General features: G+C 36.7%; 1 protein-coding gene across 3 annotated transcripts in view; it reads left to right on the top strand.

Moving 5' to 3' along the window:
• Positions 1–11,012, top strand: part of RAB30 (RAB30, member RAS oncogene family) — a 131,078-nt gene extending 120,066 nt beyond the window's left edge. For all 3 annotated transcript variants that reach the window (XM_055320428.1, XM_055320426.1, XM_055320427.1), the window contains exon 5: positions 1,780–11,012. In XM_055320428.1, the coding sequence (XP_055176403.1) occupies positions 1,780–2,030 (251 nt within the window). In that variant the 3' untranslated portion in view covers positions 2,031–11,012. The remainder of the gene's footprint in view (positions 1–1,779) is intronic.
• The last annotated feature ends 7,550 nt before the right edge of the window (positions 11,013–18,562 follow it).

Below are 18,562 nucleotides of genomic sequence, written 5' to 3'. Positions count from 1 at the left end.
TGCCCCAGACCAGGAATTAGCCATCTCTTTAAGAAGTGCTGTTTATTAAAAAAAAAGAAAGAAAAGAAAGAAGAAAGAAAGAAAAAAGAAAGAAGAAGCGCTGTTTATTATTAATGGGAAGTTATATTTAGAGGCCACAACCAAGGTGATAGGAATCTTCCTTACTAGTGAGTGGTCATTGCTTTTAGCATTGCAGTTACAGAACGTGTGTGTGTGTGCGTGTGTGTGTGTGGTGAATTCTGTAGTGCCCACAGGGGGTTCTATTAGGCTCCACCAAACACTTTGACTCACAAGACTACAATAGGCCACACTTGGCATGATATTCACTAAGAAGGATACAGGACAGAAAATTCGGCTTAATAGCAGGTCAGCATCAGACATTCCGTCTCAGTGGAAGTAATCCTCAATAGCAGTCCATATAGTGGTCCAGGACCCCCTGGAACAGTTCATGTGTGAAGAGAAAGGCTTATGTCAGGCATGTGATGGACCTGCCTTGGCCTAGAAGCCTTAATAGGAACCAGTCTCTCTTGTAACAACTCCACAGACCTAACTTTCAGGGTCTTTCCAAGTGAAGAGCCACCATACTCAGGGAAGCCCAAAGTTCTGACTTTCCACTAGATATTTATAATTCATACACTGAATTCCTAGGTCAGATGGACTTTATCAGTCAGGGGTCACTTCTATAAGCTCTGTTGCTGGGCAACACAGTTGACATACCACTTTTGTCAGGTTTCCAGGGGAATAGAGGTAGAAAAAAATCTTAAAGATAAAATCCACCATGTATTATTCACACTGATACTCCATTTATAATTCAGGAGTGTAAAAAATTTAGTTAACCTCATTAATCGTTCTCTCTTTCCTTTTTCCCATGCCCCAAATCTCAGACCCAATGATACTAATACTAATACTCATTTGCTTTATGCCCTAATATCCATAGAACCTCCTCAGAATAACAATACTCACACTGTCACTGACCGGATGATCCCTGAAACAGTTCAAGATGTTTTCCTTCAGTTCTTTTGTCCTTAGAGTATATACCACTGGGGACACATGGTTAAAATACTAGATCTTAAAGTCGAAATAGTTCCCCTCTGTGTGGTTATGCCATTTCATGATAAACAGGTTCATTTGTTCCATTTTGCTTTGCATTTGTAGGGATTGCTTTTTAAATTTAATTTTGTATCCATTATATAGTTATAGTTGTATAATTATGTGAAACATTTCTAAGATTCTGAAATCAAATGGATTAGACAAATTATATTTAGAAAGATCAAGTTTCTACCCCTCCCTATCTCCTCAACCTCATTCCTTTCATGGGTAACCATTATCTTTAAAAGTAAAATTTTGGCTTATTCTCACATTAATAAAATAAGTTTGTGAGCATGCATCTATGTATTTTTTATCCCTTTTTCTTAGTTGTATGTTATATACCTTTTTTTTCTACTTTGCTTTATTTGTTTACCAGTATATCCTCGTGTCTCATTCCATGGCAGTATATGGAGACCTTCCTCATTGCTTTTTACAGTGGCAAATAACTGCATTGTGCAGATGTACCATACTTCACTGAAGCCAGTGCCCGGCTTATGGGCATTTGGATTGTGTCCAGTTCTTTGCCATTACAAATGGCATTGATATTTTAAAATAAACATTCCAGTGATCACAGCCACATTTGCTTTGCTTTATTTGCCCATCTGTTTGATTTGACTTCAGATATGAAATTGAATTTTGATGCTGCCGCGCTCAAATGATGTTTCCTTCTTTGATTTATCCCTGTTCTAGGCAACAAGATTGATCTGGCTGAAAGGAGAGAGGTCTCCCAACAGAGAGCTGAAGAATTCTCAGAGGCTCAGGACATGTATTACCTGGAGACCTCAGCCAAGGAATCCGATAATGTGGAGAAACTCTTCCTTGACTTAGCATGCCGCCTCATCAGTGAAGCCAGACAGAACACACTTGTAAACAATGTATCCTCACCCTTGCCGGGAGAAGGGAAAAGCATCAGCTACTTGACTTGTTGTAATTTCAACTAAAGGCTGAGGCGAGGAGAAGCAAAAGGAATCAGCAGCTGCCCTGATGGGCTCCGAATTGCTGGGAAGATCTGGTGATGACTGTGGCTCCCGCTCTCAGACCTTCTGATTCCTGTGGGATCCAGAGCTTACAAAGCATGGCAGGCCAAAGGCTTTGTCCACAGGCCAGCATTCGCAGAACATATAACGGTTTCATCCTTTTGCAGTCAGGAGTTGGAGCAAGGAGAAAATTGCACTAGGCGCTCCATGATCTGCAGAGCATGTTGCTTTTGTTCTTTAAAAAAAAAAAAAAAAAAAAAAAAGCAAGTAAAAGCGCATTCCTGAACACAGTCCAGGGGGAACTGCACTGTAGGGATCCCTCCTGAACGTCAGTGGGTGCATGTGGGGGCTATTATTTAGGGCTTTTGGGGGCCCTGGTTTTCCTGTCTACCAGATAAACCAAAACTGGGAAGGCCAAGTACTGCCTCTGTGGTGCGTATTGATGACTCCATGGAGACTTTGAAAAGTGTTATTTCCCTTGTCCACAGGCACTTTCAAGAACTTTGGGATGTAAAAATGAAATGAAACTTTTTCCCATGACCAACAGTAACAATCATTGGTTTAATAATATATACAAGCTCCATGACTCCTTTTGGTGCTAATGATTCTGCTCTTTCACAGACCAAACATTTTAGTATATTGATGTCCTTAAATGTATTACATTGAAATAAAAAAAATAATAATAAGGGAAGTCCATGAATCGGCACTCTTTCTCAAAGTCTCATTACTATCTTTTCTAGGGTGGATCTGTTGGAAAATAAAATACTTTCCCTCTCAAATTCTGTCCCCTCTAATTCTCTATCATTTTCTTCTCCTGTTCTCTCATCTTTCCTGCCCTTTAAGTAAATGAAAATGTTAGAAAATGAAAAAAAAAAGTTGGTGATATTCTAATATAAAAGACTAATTCTGAGACGTTATGAGTAGTATGAGTAAACAGACCAGATCTGACCAAAATACTGTGGATTAATGGACTGCGATGCAGAGTTCTAAGCAGAGCACAGTCCTTGACAGCAGGTGACATCTTTTACTTCCTGGTACTATCCATCTTGGACAGACCAAGGCTTAGAATTTTGTACATGTTTTTAGTATGATAAGTGACAATAAGCAACAGATGAAAAGTCTCATGAACCACTTTTGTATCTTCAATTACCTTAGAAAAATTCTGCTTGTGGAAGCAGATGGAGCTGTTATTTGTCCCTTCTTCATGTAATAATGTTCCTCTCAGACTCATGATCATACATTCTTTCCTGTTTCTTTTTCTTTTCCTTTCTTTCCTGGTTTCCCCATTCTTTACTCTTTTCCTCTCACCCTTTATATGATGTGTTACTGCAAATCTCCAATTCAAATGGAGGTGTATATGCCTTTACTTAGCCAATTTTAAAACAAGACTCAAAATGAAAGATGTGCTGCTGAATATGTGTTACTAATTTCTTTAGTGCCATACTTTGATGCCTTCCAATTTGTTCACTGATATAAATGCAAATTGAGGAAATAATTAAACCTGTATGTTGTTCATGGTGTCAGATGTTTCTGTAGCTTGCTGCTTGGCATCACTTAGGGATGAGTAATGGAATAAGGGTAGGATATGCAATTCTGTTGCTGTAGATGGTGGCAATCTCAGTCCTGATGTGTTGATGTTTGAAAGCTATTTAATTTTAAAGAACTGAGGCACATAGAGACATGATATTGATAAAGCATTTCTAGCATTTCTCTAGCAGATTCGTGTGACCCATCTCTTGTATACAGATTATACATATTGTATAAGAGATTGATACTTTTGGTTGGCTTCACTGTTTGTCCAGGTCCTATGGGTGAGAGAAAGAGATCCCAGAAGTTTGAATTGCTTTTCTTTTGAATCTGTTTCTACAGGAAAGAAAAATCATTTTAATAAACCCCAACCAAAATCATTTATAATCGTTTTTCCCTCCTCATTTCTCCATTAAGCCAGCAAATATAAAACTATTAAGAAAACAAGTTGATGAAGGAGGGTAGAAGAAGAACTTCTCTTTTTAAACTGTGAGGAAATGTCAATAGATTTAGATTTACTGTCTTTCATTTAGGGCAAAAATCCAACTATCCCATGTGATGACCCAACTTTGTCTCCACAGCAGCAAGTGTGTTGAAAGTAAAACTGCTTTGTGAACTTAGACTTTGTTAGATTGGACAAATTTAGTCATAGAACGACAACTTCTAGGACCACTCTTGCATTCTGAAATTCATATTCCCTAGGGCTCAGCTGCTTCTGTCTACCCTTGGCCATAATTGTAAGGGGATTAAATAGTTCTGTTCTTGGCCCTTTCCTTCCCTGTCCCCCTCCCCCAGCCTTTCTGTAATTTACAGTCAGTCACCCCATCCATGGTCCATAAGCAGAGATACATGGGAATTTTAGAGCTTTCCTCCCCACCTTAGTTGTGTGAATTCCAGATTAGGCCTTGTGGACACTTGTTCACTGATATATCTCTAGTTTGAGAACAATCCCTGACAATATTGTAGGTGCTCAATAACTGTTAGTTGAATAAATGACTTAGTGCCAAGTGGAGCTTTGCCAGTTATGTAGAAATTTCTAAAATAGAATTTGAGAAAGGGTACTAATTAAATGTGGTCATCTTAACCCAGACCAGGAGCTACACTCACTGGCTTGTTTACTAGTTGTTATTGTCATGGCAATATTTGCTAAGATGAGCCTTCTTAAATAAAAATGAATTCTCATTTATTAATGGTGGATGAAAAAGAGAGTTGCTCTCTCATAATTCAATTTGGCTTAATGTGCCTCACACTATCAGAGTCCATGTCTGCTTCCATTTTTGGTGTAATAAAGTTACTATGGGGCACCTGAATGGCTCAGCCAGTTGCGCATCTGCCTTCGGGTCAGGATCCTGGGATCAAGCCCCACATCAGTCTCCCTGCTCAGTGGGGAGTCTGCTTCTCCCTCTCCCTCTGCTGCTCCTCCTGCTTGTTCTCTCTCACTCTTTGTCTCTCCCCAATAAATAAAATTGGCACTTATATGGCAAAACTTTTTTCAATTTCCAGTGAAAACACATGATATTCATGTCAAAGATTTGGGAGATTCTGTGAAATCATATAGCTCGCTGATATTAATATTTTATTATGGCTTTGTGTAGACTGTATCCTGAGTGGATTTTGTGCTTTTTCCTTTACCTATATGAGGCTTTTTATTTCTTTACATGCTTTTATTATTTCTATTGAATTAACATTTAATTTTGATTATGCAGGGCCAATTATCCTTTCTGCAGATTAGATTAGGCAATTAGCTTTCCTGACCTTTCTTTTTCCCTACCTTTTCTACTCATGTCATGTTGCTATCTCTTCCTGAGTAAAGTGGCAAGAGTGTAAGTAGAAATGAAAGTCAAATGAATTGATTTGGCAATGTGTCAATTTCTGAAAGAAAGATAAAAATCACTAGCCAAAATAATATATTTGGATTAGGATTATTTTAAGCAATTAGATTTGTTGGAGAGGGGAGGCAGAAATTAACAGAGGACTGGATTCTATTCATGAATATATACCTTTAGAGGACACTGGTGACTTCTAGTGTTAGGTCAATGATTTGTCTTTTATCTCCTTCACTATTACATATAATTCTTCCAGATTCAGCATCAAATTTCAGTTAATGAATCATTTTGAAAAGATATCAGTTGCAAGTGATTTTGAATTGCTCTTCTGACTAAAGTGAAAACATCTTTTTTATAAACGAAGCCACATAAGATATCATCTTATAACCAGAAAAAAACTTCCATTTTTTTTCATCCCATATATCAAACCAATGGCTCTTAAGATAGACACTTTCTTTTTCTTAATCCTGCAGAATGCTACATTTTATGGCCATTCGTATTTTACAGAATACTCTTACTAGCCTCTGGAAGAGCTCTTCTAGGGTTTGCCCATTGTTTTCTCTAGATTTTTTTTTTTAAACTGGAACTGTTTATGTACTTTTCCTCAACCATGGTCCTGACAGATGCATTTTAATGCCATCATAATACTTTTGAGACTTAAATTGAAATTCAAAAACAGTGAAAAGATGTGTCTCTCATTGTTCAGACAAACAGCACTCCACATAAGCAATCTGGTTGAGCACTAATTTTGGGATAAGAGGGGGATGTGTTTGCTTTTCTTTCTTTTCAAATTTCATTTCTGTCCCACGAGTACATTTGTGTTTAAAAGGAAAGCTGCCTTCCCTTACGTTCATTACACTAGGTAGAAGGCATACTGAATTAAGAAGTTATCATCCCTTCAAACAATTAATATAGTAATCTTAGAACCAGAGAAATGACACTTCATCTTCTTTCCTAAGTCTATGATGTTGGAATGTTACAGTCATTTTTGGGAGCTATACTTTAAAATTAAAAACAAACTGAAGCATAACAAAGATGATGAAGGAATTTAAAATTTATGGCACTCGAAGAATGTTTGAAGAAGTTAGCTTAGGAAAGAGACAGGAATACAACTAGTGGATTAGAGCAAGTCTCTGGTCAAAGCAGTGGAGTGCCCACTGATTATAAATACCATAAGGCCACAGATTTGGGCTGTATGTCAGGGAGAACTTTCTCAAAAGATGAGTCACCATGGAAGGGTCTGCTTAGATAATAGTATCTGTCAAGCAGATGCTAGATGATGTGGGAAAGGATCTCAACATTGGTTGGAGGTTGGACTAGATGACCTATTAACTTATGTTGTAGCACTTTGCCTCTCATAACAGTTAAGTATCTATTGACTCACAGCTAATGATTTTTTTTTAAAGGCTTTGCTATTTGCCAACCCTCCTGGAAGGAGTTGGTTACATGTTGTTTGGCTAAGAGGCTGGCTTGTCATTGTGCCCTAGGCTGGGATTGCTTTGTCAATCCATTCACTGATGTTCAGTTGAAATCACAAACTGGTTCTTGAGTTAAAAAGAAGAAAAGGTATTGTTTTAATAGAAGTTATGTGAAATCATAGAAATCATGTTCTTGTCACTTGCCAAACATAGGCCATGCTCAGTTTAGTGAATAATCAGTACCTAGGATTTCAGACCAGGCATTTTTAGCAGAACAGAATCTTCAGTTATAGATCCCATGAATATGCCAACATGAAGTTTTGCAGCTTCCATTAGGGATGGGCTGGTGTGTGTTAATGACATAAAGCAGATCCTATGACCTATTTTGGCACAGCCTCAAATGACTTGGTTAGTTGGCTTGATTCTCTTGAAAAAACATGATCTGCAAATTATTTTAATAGAACCAAGCCTAAATTCTTTATGTAGAAAAAGTAACAAAACATGGATTGTCAAAAATCAGAGATAACTATAAGCAACATTTACTAATAAAGTCCATGACCAAATAATCCCATCTGCAAAATAACTTGCATCCCTGTTAGGCTGATAGATGGCTTTTCATTATTCTTTATAAAGTCATTGGTCTTGCATCAATATGGTGAGAAACACTTCAGTTTGGGTAAAGTTTCTTTGACTCCTTTAAATTAGAGGTCAGGGCACAAAAGCTAGCCATCTCTTTAATTGGCTTACTTGGTACATGAGACAAATTTTTACTTTCCCACTGAATTAGAGCAGAATTTCTGGAGATGTTGTGTTCTAGTTCCTAAGGGAATCCTTGTTGGGTTGTTAACTTTAACATTTCAGGGAGTGATGACGGAGATGTGTAGAAGGGGGAAAGGGGGAACACCAGGTTAGGTATGAGGAGTCCTAGTACTGCCATGAATTAGCTGTAACTTTATGCAAAGCATAATCTCTTGAGCATCAGTTTCCTTATCTGTGAGAGATAGACTCATAATACCTGTCAGGATTATTGTGAAAATTAGTTAAGATAAATCAAAAGTTAGGACAGTGCTCAGTAAACAGTATGCACTCAAATATTAGTTCTTTTCTTCTTAATTAAGGGCAGATTTTGGATGGTCTGATAAAAGTATAGATTTTTAGGACAAAACAAAGAACACTTCTCAACTTCAAAGAGCACCATTTCTGAAAGGGCCTTAAAAGGAAGTCACTTATTTGATCCATCTTTCTGCCTTTGGGCATTACTGTTACCCAAGAGTCTCTTTATTTCTTTACATACTTCAGGAAAGGTATTCTTGCACTCTTTCCCAATAGGCAATTCCAGGGTTGCAAACTCATTATCAGGAAACTTAACTTATTACTGAAATACCTCACAGTGCTATTTGAACCTCTTTCTTCTTGGGCCCATTCTCCACAAGAAGAAAAATGGGTTGATCTTATCTTCTTTTTAAGGGACCATGTTTGCCATTTATTATTGCCCTTAATGACATTCAGAAAAAGCTCATTAAGGTCATAATCATTATTCTCTTGGGGAATGTCAGACTAGGTATTTATAAACTCTTAGTTTCTTACTAATATCAGATACAGATCATAATCTTACGGTTGATTAACTCATCAATTATCCATGTATTTTTCTTCCTTATGTACTTGATAACACAGTGTGATTCTGAAGTAATCTGGTTATGGCTTTTGTTTTCTCCTTTTGACAAAAATGGAGTCATGAAACCTAGTTTTGTCACCTGTTTTTAGAATTTCATTTCATAGATGACATATACTTGATGGACATAATAACCAACACCCAAATTTTGCAGGGTTTCTGTCCCTTTCTACATGTACACTGTATTCTGAAATAAAAATTGGAGTACCCAATGCCTAATAAAGCAAAAGTTTATGTAGAGAATAATGAAAGAATCTGGTCTGTTAGGATAATTTATCACTAGTTAGTTGAATGGTCCACAGTTTTGTTTAAAGTTACATAGTTATGCCTGGATTAAATAACAATAGCAAAACTTGATAAGCCCTCTGAAAAACAGCTGCTAAACATATTGCTTTCTGGAATGTAATCATTAGAAATACTCTCTCATCCTATACAACTGCAGAATGCTACTGGAACTTTCTTGTAGGCTATTTGACAATGAATGTCAATTGATTTATTTTAAAAAAATTAATCTTCTTATCCCTTTAAGATGTGTTGGGGCTTTCATGTCCCTTTGTTGAAAATTTCAAATGACTGGAACGCTGGCTTCTAATTTCTGCTCACTGAAGTGTTCTAGACATACCAGATGGTTGGAGCTCCTTTGATATGTAAGGGAGCCATATAAATGTATTTATGTAAATACACTTACATAAATGTAAGTGTGTAAGTTGTTTTCAGCAACACACACTCTCACACACACACCCCTCCAAAACTCTGTTTCAAATTTCAAATAATAATGGGTTAAGAAGACATTTTTTGATCACCTAAAGGGAAAAAGTTATGCCCCACATATATTATTACTATACTTTAATGCATGACTTTTAGTGTAGGGATGAAATGAAATGCAAAATATATCATTCTGGAGTTCTTCTCAGCAGCTAGTTAAAATATTTAGAGAAGCTGTTTTATGAAGACTTAGAGAACCCCTGACTTCCCCCCTTTTCCTATCTCTTTCCTTTAAAACATGGATCTTTAACATACACATAGTTTTAACAAACATGTTATTCATCAAATCTTATGAACTCAGTTATTAATATTTGGCTGGTTTTAAGCATAGGCTCTCAGTAATATCTGAACACACCAGTATATAAAAATCTAACCATCTGCTTCAGCACAGGCGTAATACTTAGTTTTAAATGTTAATATGCAGAAAATAACAGTACAATGTATTGTCCTATATGTTCATGTATTTTGTTTGTTCAATAAAAAGCCTGTTAGAAATATAAGCCCATAATGACCTGAGTGCACTTAGCTGAAAACATTCTATAGAAAGGTGATTGTATAAAAACTTCAATCAACATTAAATAGGAGGGATAGGGAACAGGAACTTCATTAAAATCTTTTTTTTTTTTTTTAATGAAGTTGTAGCCCTCTTTTTGGAATTAATTCACCCCTTTAAAGTGTTCCATTTGGTGTTTTTCGTATATTCACAAAGTTGTACAACACTCACCACTATCTAAGTCTAGAACATTTTCAGTATCCCAAAGAGAAACCGTACTCATTAGCAATCACTTCTCCACCCTCCTCCCCCAGCATCTGATAACCACTAACCTGCTTTCTGTTTCTCTGGATTTGCCTATCTTGAACATTTCATATAATTATACAATATGTGGGTTTTTTTGTGTCTGACTTCTTTCACTTAGCATAATGTTTTCAAGTTTTATGTTGTATCATGAATCAATACATTCTTTTTATGGCTAAATAATATTCCATTGTATGTATATTCCACAATTGTCCATTCATCAGTTGATGAACATCTGGGTTGTTTCCATTTGGGGATTGTTATAAATAATGCTGCTATGGACATTGTGTACAAGTTTTCTCTGTGGATGTATATTTTCACATCTTTCTTGAAAGTGATTAGTCCAACAAATCAAGTCATTTGTGTTCACTTAAGCAAAACCTCTTAAAAATGCCACCTGGATGTTACAACTTACAATCTTAGGTCAATTGGTCAGTTAGGAGACCTCTGAAAAATGGCTAACTTCCCAATATGTCCATAGGAATCTTTCTATGAGCCTACCATTTATATATAATAATCAATTTCATGAAGACTATTTCAGTCTTGTAGAAATTGAGTTGTCAATGCATAGAGAACTTCTAAAATCCTCTGCATTGTTTTAAGGGATTTAAGCTACAAACCACGTTAGAAAGGGAGTACTCATTCAATCTTCTAGGATTCAATGAAGGAGCACTTTTAATATCTACTTTCCTTTACATATTGACTGTCTTTAAAGTTTGGATTTTCCATCTTGAAAAAAGATTGTCAAATCGCCAAACCATCTGTCCATTGTCTTGTTTTTATTAAGCAAAATTCATACTGAGAGTAAAACTAAAAAGAATGTATTTTGTGTGCAAAGGATGAATGTATTAATAACTTTTTATTTGTAAAAATTTTTTAAAAAGATGAATGGAAATTGCTTTCTCATGTACTTGTATATAAATAAACATTTCCTGTTGCTCACATGTGAAGTATAATATGTCATCAAAGTAAGTAAAAGCAAATAAGCTTTTAGTACACTAATGTCCTTCAGCATGAAGTGGAATGTGCTCTGAATTTGGGCACCTGAATTTGTTTATTCTCTAATTGGCTAACCTTGGACAAGTCGTTTAACATTTTGCATCATAGATTTCTCCTCTGTAAAATAAGGGACTAGATTAAATAATCTTTAAGGCCTTCTTATTGTAATACTAAATAAGACTACTCTGTTGTATTCAGAATATGAAGGTTTTATGCTAATTATTTCTAATGAAGAGAAAGATGCTTTATATGAAGATATAGTGGAAGGAGTATTACGCTGAGAAGCAGGAGACATAAATTCTAGTCTTTGATAATGACAGGCTGTGTGACTTTGGGCTAATCATTTAATTCCAAGCCTTGATTTTCTCAACTACAAAATACACACTAGATTAGATAGATATCTTTAAGGTTCCTTCTAAAACACATTATATGATTCTATATTCTTTGGATATATCACTTAAGATCTTATCTTTCACAATTAGGGATGAAACTACTTACTAATAAGGCATTCGTTCACCCATTCATTTATTCACAGTTTACTAGTATATGCTATAGGTCAGGTGTGGGAATCTGTGCCACCACCCCCCCCCCCCCCGTACTGCAGGAGTCACTGATTTATTCTTTTTCTTGAAATTCATCCCCTCTCCAGTCCTTTCCTCTTACCCTGTGTTGGGATATGCACTTGAGAAATGAATGTTTTGGATTAAGACAGTACTGTGGGTCATAGAATATGGTAGAGTTAAAAGGATGATAAAAGGATCAAACCTGATTTTGGACTTCCTGACATGGTGTTCTTTAGTTAGTTCAGTATAGACAACCTGTAATCTTGTTTGACATTATAAATTTAGTGTTTATAAAATATTGGGCTTTACAAAATCACTTACTATAATTTTATGCTACTAATTACAGCTCTTCTACACATGATATGAAACTCTTACTTTTTGCTCTCTTAGCACCTTCATGAAAAAGATGTTACATTGTTGAATTTCTCTCCTGAATATACATGCTGTGGTTTTAAGTGTTCTATTACTAATATTAATCTGAACCACATGAAATTTGTTTTTTTAGGTTAGAACCAGTCAGATATGAAAATTTCATATCATTCTAATATGATCTAGTATGCTGTAAAAGCTGCAAATCATGAGGTAAATACCATTAGCTAGAGAAGAAATTTTGACTCTTCCGTGTTTTCATTCTATTTTGTTTTTTCCCACTAAGGCAATTTGGACAAGTTATTTCACCATGAACATTGTTTTTCTCCATTGGTTAAATAGGATAAATTGTAAACTTGAATAGGATTTTAAAATACTTATGCAAATAATCAGATCATTGGAAGAAAAGTATGAATGTGGTTTATTCTTCAAATACATAAATGTTTAAATCATTGTGCTTCTCATTTGGGGTATGTAATGCTCAGGTACAGAATTCCTTGGCGAAATTAGTGTTTTGAAAAACTTTTGAGGAGAACTTAGTTGATTCGATTATTCTACATCAGCTAACAGGCAGACTATATCTCATATAAGCTATCTATATACCTCAAAAACACATCTGCAGCTGAGAGATGAAACTGGGAGCTATATTTAAACCACAGTCATGTGTCTGTGCTTTTGGCCAGGTGCTCACCTCTGAATATTTCAATAACTGAAATATCTTATTTCCATTACTTACTTGCAGGAAACCACATGTTAGTAACATAAGACATCCTATCTAAACTTTTCATACCTGAAATTTATTCAGGCTTCCTAGAAAATAGTTCTATTTTCACATCTAGATAAAAATAAGCTTGAAGAAACAGGCTAGTTTGACTTTGATCTTAGAGATGAAACCACAAGGGCTAACAACTGCATGTGGCCTAACACTCTACAAAGTTTATCCATGCTCATATTCACATTTAATCCTCCTGGTAACCTTGTGAAGTATTTTCTGCAGCTGGAGTAGAAAGTACACACGTTTCAATGGAAGACAAAGATTAAGACCCTGCTTTGAACGTGGGAAGCATTCCAAACAAAAAGAATGAAGAGTACAAAAGCTTTTGGTCAAAGCATCTGTATTACTTTGGGCAAGTTACTTAGCCTCTTTATCTTGCTTTCATCATTATAAAATGAGGATCTCAATGCCGGCCTTCAATTATTTGTCAAACACTTGCTGTGCACCAAGAAGTGTTCTAGTCTTTCAAATTATAGCAGTGAACAAAATATACAAACTTACTTTAATAGAAATATCATAGCATAGAAAATAATACATAGTAATGTCTGATGGTAATTACTGTGAAGAAAATAAACCAGGGCAAGGGAGAGAAGCATTGATGGTGGAGTGTCACTCTTTTATACAAGGTGGTTATGGAGAGGTTGCATCGATAAAGTCTTTTGAAAATAGACTTGCAGGAAAAGTGGGAATGGTGTGCCTATTTTTGTGAAAGTGTTCTAGGCAGAGGGAACAGAATGTACAAAGACCTTAAGGCAAAAGAATTACAGTATGGCTAAAACAAATAAGAGAGGGGTAAAGGGGAGATGAGGTTTGAGGGGGAGTGGTGATATGGATCATAGCAGCCCTTGGAAGGTTTTGAGTAGGCTAGTGATTTGACTTATATTTTAATAATAGACTGCTGCTATGTTAAGAGTAGATTATAAAAGGGTAAAAGTAGAAGCAGGGAGATCATTTGGAAGATGATTGGTATAAGCCACATGAAAGAAGGTGACTTCGGCCATAGGGGTAGGTATGGAGATTGTGTGTTTACATTCTGGATATATTTTATTTAACAGTTTTCTTCAATTGAGGTGTAACTGACATATAATATTAGTTTCAGGTATACAACATATTTGATGTATGTAAGTATGTATATATTGTCAAATGAACACCACAATAAGTCTAGTTAACATCCTAAACACACAGTTATAATTTTTTTTGGTCACGATGAGAACTATAATTTTTTATTATAGAAAATGTCAAACATAAAGTATTAGAGTATAATGAACTTCCATATACACAGACACATAGCCCACTTTCAACAATCATCAGCTCATGGTCAGTCTGGTTTCTTCCATATTCTTACTTATTTTTTCCATTCTGTATTATTTTGAGGCAGGGCCCACACATCACATAATTTCATCTAGAAATATTTCCATATGTATCATTAAAATACAAGTGTTTCAAAAACAATCACAATATCAGAATCATACCTAAAAAGTTTTTTAAAAAAAGATTTTATTTTTTTATTCATAGAGACACAGAGAGAGAATGAGAGGCAGAGACACAGGCAGAGGGAAAAGCAGGCTCCATGCAGAGAGCCTGACGTGGAACTCGATCCAGGGTCTCCAGGATCACACCCCGGGCTGCAGGCGGCACTAAACCGCTGCGCCACTGGGGCTGCCCTAAAAAAATATTTTAGACAGAGAGCAAGCAAGCAAGCGTGGGGTAGGGAGGGGCTGAGAGAAAGAATCCAAGTAGACTCCGCACTCAGTGTGGAGCCCAACATGAGGCTTGACCTCACAACCTGGGCCTCAGCAAACTGCGCTACCCAGATCCCACAATATCTAAAAAGTTTTAAATAGTTTTTAAAAATATTTAAACATGGATTTTTTATGTATTTTAAAAAGAGAGCCTACAGGTCTTGCTCATTTTTTAAAAAAAGATTTTATTTATTTATTCATGATAGACACAGAGAGACAGAGACAGAGACGTAGGCAGAGGGAGGAAGCAGGCTCCATGCAGGGAGCCCGACACGGGACTCGATCCTGGGACTCCAGGATCACGCCTTGGGCCAAAGGCAGGCGCTAAACCGCTGAGCTACCCAGGGATCCCCTTGCTCATGGTTTTAAGTGTGAAAAAATAAGAATCAAGCATGACTGTAAAGTTTTTGGCTTAAGCAACTAGTAATGTTTCATTGACATTTGCTCACATGAGAAACAGTGCAAGAGGAGGAATTTGAGTGGGTATGGTGAACCACGAATTTGGTTTAGGGTGTGTTGAGTTTGGAATGTCTATTAGATATCCAAATAAGAGATACTGAGTTGGTAGCTGTATATATGTGCTTGAGATCTGGGGAGAGATCAGGCTGGAAATAGAAATTTAGGAGTCAATAAGTATGGAAAGTCTTAGATTGACATCATTAAAGAAGTTAGTATAAATGAAGAGTTCTGAGGAATGGACCCTGGGGCACTCCAACATTTAGTTAGCGACAGGAAAAGAACCAGCAAAGGAGACTGAATGGGGCAGCCTGGGTGGCTCAGCAGTTTAGCGCCACCTTCAGCCCACAGCGTGATCCTGGAGACCCGGGATCGAGTCCCACATTGGGTTCCCCGCATGGAGCCTGCTTCTCCCTCTGCCTGTTTCTCTGCCTCTCTGTGTCTCTCATGAATAAATAAATAAAAAATCTTAAAAAAAATAAAAAGGAGGGATCCCTGGGTGGCGCAGCGGTTTAGCGCCTGCCTTTGGCCCAGGGCGAGATCCTGGAGACCCAGGATCGAATCCCACATCGGGCTCCCGGTGCATGGAGCCTGCTTCTCCCTCCGCCTGTGTCTCTGCCTCTCTCTCTCTCTGTGACTATTATAAGTAAATAAAAATTTAAAAAAAATTAAAAAAAATAAAAAGGAGACTGAACGTATGACCAGTAAAATAGGAAAATGAAGAGCAGTGTTCTGAAAGCCTAGTGAAGAAAATATTCCAAGGAGATGTTATCAACTGTGTCAAATGCTGCGGAAAGAATCACTGAATGAGTTCAGGAGAAACAGAAGAGAGGAAAAGGACTATGGAATAAACTCTTTTAGGCAGTTTTTGCTGATAAGGGGTGTCAAAGAATGAGGCTAAATGTTTTTGACTTGACACAGGAGAGGAAGACAGAATCTGGATTGGTGTCCCTGAGTACACAAGGGGAAGAATGGACTTTGAGTTATTCAAAGACACTTCATATAAATGAGCAGGAGGGAATGCAGGGTCTCTGGGCACCTAGGTGTAGGAGTGAGACAGGGAGAATGTGAGATAATATATAGGAGTACATAACACAGAGGAGGCATACAAATGTTAGCTCTCTCCATTTGGGGCTTCCACAAAATGAGTTAATGCTAACAACCTAGAGCTACAGATAGCATTTTTACTAATTCATGGGTCATGGAGAAGAGAATTGGGTAGCTCTGGAAAATTGTGAAAGGCAAAATGTAGATGGAATACTGATACATGTGGTATATTGGTTAGGATTACTTGGCTATATACAATTAAAAAAAAAAAAAAGAAAAAACAAGACAGGGTTTCTTTTTCTCATGTGAAAGAAATCTAGAGGTTGGCAGCCCGGGACTAACACTGTGCTCTCACTGTGTTGTCAGTGGGGTATCTCTCAACTCCTGCCTCTAATTTCAAGACGAACGTGTTGTTTAAAATGGGTGCTATGGCCCTACCCATCATGTCGCTGTCCCAGCAATGGGAAGGAAGGTAGAAGGGCTTGATTTCTTCAATCCATAGAGACTTCTTGGAAGTTCCATGCAACACTTCTATTTATAGCTCTCTGGCCAGAACTTGGCCTGTAAGGAAAGTGGGAAACAGTCTTTCAAGAGATAAACACTTAGTAAAATATGGGTTTTATTAAAAGGAAGAAGCAGAGAACTGATGTCAGGGTAGATGTTAGTACCTGTGGGAAGAACATGGTTTTATAGCTAAAACTCCTGTTTGAACTCCAGCTCTATCATATACTGATTATGACCTTGAATAAGTAATTTCATCCCTGTGCCTCAGTTTTCTCTTCTCTAAAACTGAGCCAATACCACCTACTATATGTTATTCTGAAGATTAAATGAATAATACAAGTAATGTGCCACAGTGTTTGGCATATAATAGGCACATAGTAAATGATACTACCATGAAATAGAAAATTAGTTAACTAGCAGTCCATTAAGAGATACTATCCTAATCTTTTCAGGTGGCTTTAACAAAGTACCATAGACTGACTAGTGTATAAACACCAAAAATAAAAATTTTCTTTTTAAGTTATCTCTACAGCCAGTAAGAAGTTCAAAGCCACAACTCTAAGATCAAGAGTCGCATGTTCCACCACCCGAGCCAACAAGGGCCCCAATACCTGAAATTATTTCTCACGGTTCTGGAGGCTGGAAAGTCCAAGATCAAGGGGCTTGTAGATTCCATGTCTGGTGAGGGCCTGTTTCCTGGTTTATAGATGGCTTTCTTTTTATTATGGCATGACAGGAGTGAGGGAACTCTGTGACCTTTCTTATAGGATTACTAATCTCATTTGTGAGAGCTGTACTCCCCTGACCTCATCACCTCCCCAAAGCACCACCTCCCATCACACTGGGGATTAGGTTTCAACATATGAATTGAAACCTAATGCAATCTATAGCAGATGTGGTAGAGTTCAGGCGGATTGGCTGCTCAGTTACAGGTTTAATGTCAACTTCTCCTTTGTTCCTTAAGAAATACCCAAAGGTCAAGGAGAGTTGGAACACACTGTTAATGGCATTTATTGACTCCAGTTAACTTTGTCATATCCATTCAGCTTGTTCAAATTAATATCTGACCAAATGCTTTCAATCTCTTCATCTGGTACCAACCAAACTGCAAACCATGAGATAAATAATCTAGTTAAGGCCTACAAAAATAGGACTACTTTGCCAAACACATGTACCTCAGGTTTAGATCTCCAGAGTGGGAAAATGATTCTCAGCCACTCATTTTTATGTCTGTTTTAGACATCTTGGATGACATCTGTCATTAACCTCAACCTTATATTATGTGAATATGGCCTTTAAAAGCAAACAAATAAACAAAAACTTGAGTTTTTCCATCAAGAGAACTTCAATTAAAGAAATTCTGAAGGGTAGGTTTCAGACCAAAGAAGAGTGAAGGTACAAGATGCAAGATAAAATAAAGAGCAAAGAAAAAGGCAAGTATGTAGGTAAACCCAAAAACAAAACAAAAATAAAGAAATGAATAAACTAGTATCTGATAGGGTAAAAAATAAAGAATTAATATTAATGATAAATTTAAGAGAAGGGTAAATGGATTGAAAATGACTAAAGGTCTTTCAGATAGGATTATAGGCATTGATTAGACTTACACTTTGAAAAACTAAGGGTGCATGGTTTAATTTCTATGGTAAAAACAAAAAGAAACAGCACTTAATCACCAAACCTAGGAGAAAGAAAAACAAGAATGATAGCAGAAAAATAAACAACCAGAAAAGAAGGAAAGAATCCACAGGCAGGATAAATAGGAAATATGAAAGAAGATAAGCCTAAATATATTTTGATTATATTGTTAATGGATTAAATGTTCAGTTAGAGGAAAAAGAATGTTAAACTGGACAACACCACAAAACCCAACTAAGAGTTTTATAGGAAACATATCTAAGACATAAAGATACTGGAAAATAAAAAGGAATGGAAAACAAAACCCCAAAACCTCTTACAAATACTAATCAAAACAAGCTAATGCAGTACAATGATAAGTGGATATTAGCAAATAAAAAAGCATTCATGGTGGGGCAC

Source organism: Nyctereutes procyonoides, unplaced genomic scaffold (assembly GCF_905146905.1).
Source record: "Nyctereutes procyonoides isolate TBG_1078 unplaced genomic scaffold, NYPRO_anot_genome, whole genome shotgun sequence".
NCBI lineage: Eukaryota > Metazoa > Chordata > Mammalia > Carnivora > Canidae > Nyctereutes > Nyctereutes procyonoides.
Note: the sequence above shows the minus strand (reverse complement) of the source record. Positions and strands in the feature narration are given on the sequence as shown.